Source organism: Mandrillus leucophaeus, unplaced genomic scaffold (genome assembly GCF_000951045.1).
Source record: "Mandrillus leucophaeus isolate KB7577 unplaced genomic scaffold, Mleu.le_1.0 Scaffold412, whole genome shotgun sequence".
Classification (NCBI taxonomy): domain Eukaryota; kingdom Metazoa; phylum Chordata; class Mammalia; order Primates; family Cercopithecidae; genus Mandrillus; species Mandrillus leucophaeus.
Genome location: NW_012104388.1, coordinates 656,874 through 658,588, shown reverse-complemented (window position 1 = coordinate 658,588; position 1,715 = coordinate 656,874). Strand labels below are relative to the sequence as shown.

The 1,715-nt window shown below is 41.7% G+C and overlaps 1 protein-coding gene across 3 annotated transcripts in view; it reads left to right on the top strand.

Moving 5' to 3' along the window:
• Window positions 1–1,715, top strand: part of VPRBP (Vpr (HIV-1) binding protein) — a 119,123-nt gene that overhangs the window by 24,983 nt on the left and 92,425 nt on the right. For all 3 annotated transcript variants that reach the window (XM_011992494.1, XM_011992492.1, XM_011992493.1), the window contains one exon: window positions 1,333–1,450. In XM_011992494.1, coding sequence (XP_011847884.1) covers window positions 1,341–1,450 — 110 coding nt within the window. In that variant the 5' untranslated portion in view covers window positions 1,333–1,340. The remainder of the gene's footprint in view (window positions 1–1,332; window positions 1,451–1,715) is intronic.

Below are 1,715 nucleotides of genomic sequence, written 5' to 3'. Positions count from 1 at the left end.
GATCACCTGAGGTCAGGAGTTCGAGACCAGCCTGACCAACATGGTGAAACCCTGTTTCTACTAAAAATACAAAAATTAGCTGAGCATGGTGGCGCATGCCTGTAATCCTAGCTACTTGGGAGGCCGAGGCAGGAGAATCACTTGAACCCGGGAGGCGGAGGTTGCAGTGAGCCGAGATCATGTCATTGTACTCCAACCTGGGCAATAAGAGTGAAACTCTGTCTCAAAAAAAAAACAAAAACATAAAACGGAGTTCGAGATTAGCCTGGCCAGTGTGGTAAAACTGCCTGTCTACTAAATATACAAAAATTAGCCAGGTGTGGTGGCGGGCACCTGTAATCCCAGCTATTTGGGAGGCTGAGGCGGGAGAATTGCTTGAACCCAGAAGGTGGAGGTTTCAGTGAGCCGAGATTGTGCTATTGCACTCCAGCCTGGGTGACAGAGTGAGACTCTGTCTCAAAAACAAAAAACAAAACAAAACAAAGAAAACAAAAAAAACCAGGAGTGTGCCGTTTATCTTTGATAGAACTTCCCTCAAAGAACTGACGATCAAAATATTTTTAGGAGTAGTTTTAGCCACATTTTGTACTTAAAAAAATGTAAGCACAAACCTCAGAGATCTAGGCCTCGGATTTTTGTGTAACAGGTAGGCATTAGGTAAATCTATTTTTTTTTTTTCTTTTTGAGACAGTCTTGCTCTGTCGCCCAAGCTGGAGTGCAGTGGTGTGATCTCGGCTCACTGCAATCTCTGCCTCCTAAGTTTAAGTGATTCTCCTGCCTCAGCCTCTCAAGTAGTTGGGATTATAGTCACCTGCCACCACGCCCAGCTAATTTTTGTATTTTTAGTGGAGACAGGTTTTCACCATGTTGGCCAGGCTGGTCCCGAACTCCTGACCTCAGATGATCCACCTGCCCCAGCCTCCCAGAGTGCTGGGATTATAGGCGTGAGCCACCATGCCTGGCAGTAAATGCATTTTTGATGAGGGAAAGGTACCATATCTTTTGTCTGATTTTCAAAGGGGCTCCTCAAAAGGTTAAGAGTCACTGTTTTGATCCAGCTTCTTGCCTCATTTGACAGTTGAAGCTGAGGCTGAGAAAGGTGAAAGTACTTGTTCATCATGACTGAATGGGTATCTAGGCTTGATGAGTATCCTGAGTTTTCCGCTGTACCACAAATAAATCCAAAGGTTTCAAGAGGTTAAATTTAAATTTGAATTTCCCTTTTTAATTATTTCTCTTGCTTTCTCATCCCTTTTCTACCCCTTCTTCACTTTTATTTGCTTGTGTTCACTTATTGGTTGTTTTTTTAATTTTTTTTTTTTGCTTCCTTAGGCAAAGCCATGACTACAGTAGTGGTACATGTGGACTCCAAAGCTGAGCTCACTACCCTGCTGGAGCAGTGGGAAAAGGAACATGGCAGTGGGCAGGACATGGTACCTATCCTTACCAGGTATGAATAATTTTTTTAAAACCTAGTTTAATAAAAAACCTCACACAACTCATATGCTAGATGTCTTGATACACACACACACACACACACACACACACACACACAAGCTAGTTTAAAAGAAGCAGAAATTGGTATGGAGAATAGCATAGGAACATTTTCACCTAGACTGTAAATTCTAAATCAATTTTTTTCTTTCCTCAGATTTAGTCAGATTTCCCTACTTCCTGAAGCTGTTTAATTTTCTTAATTTTTTTTTTTTTTTTTT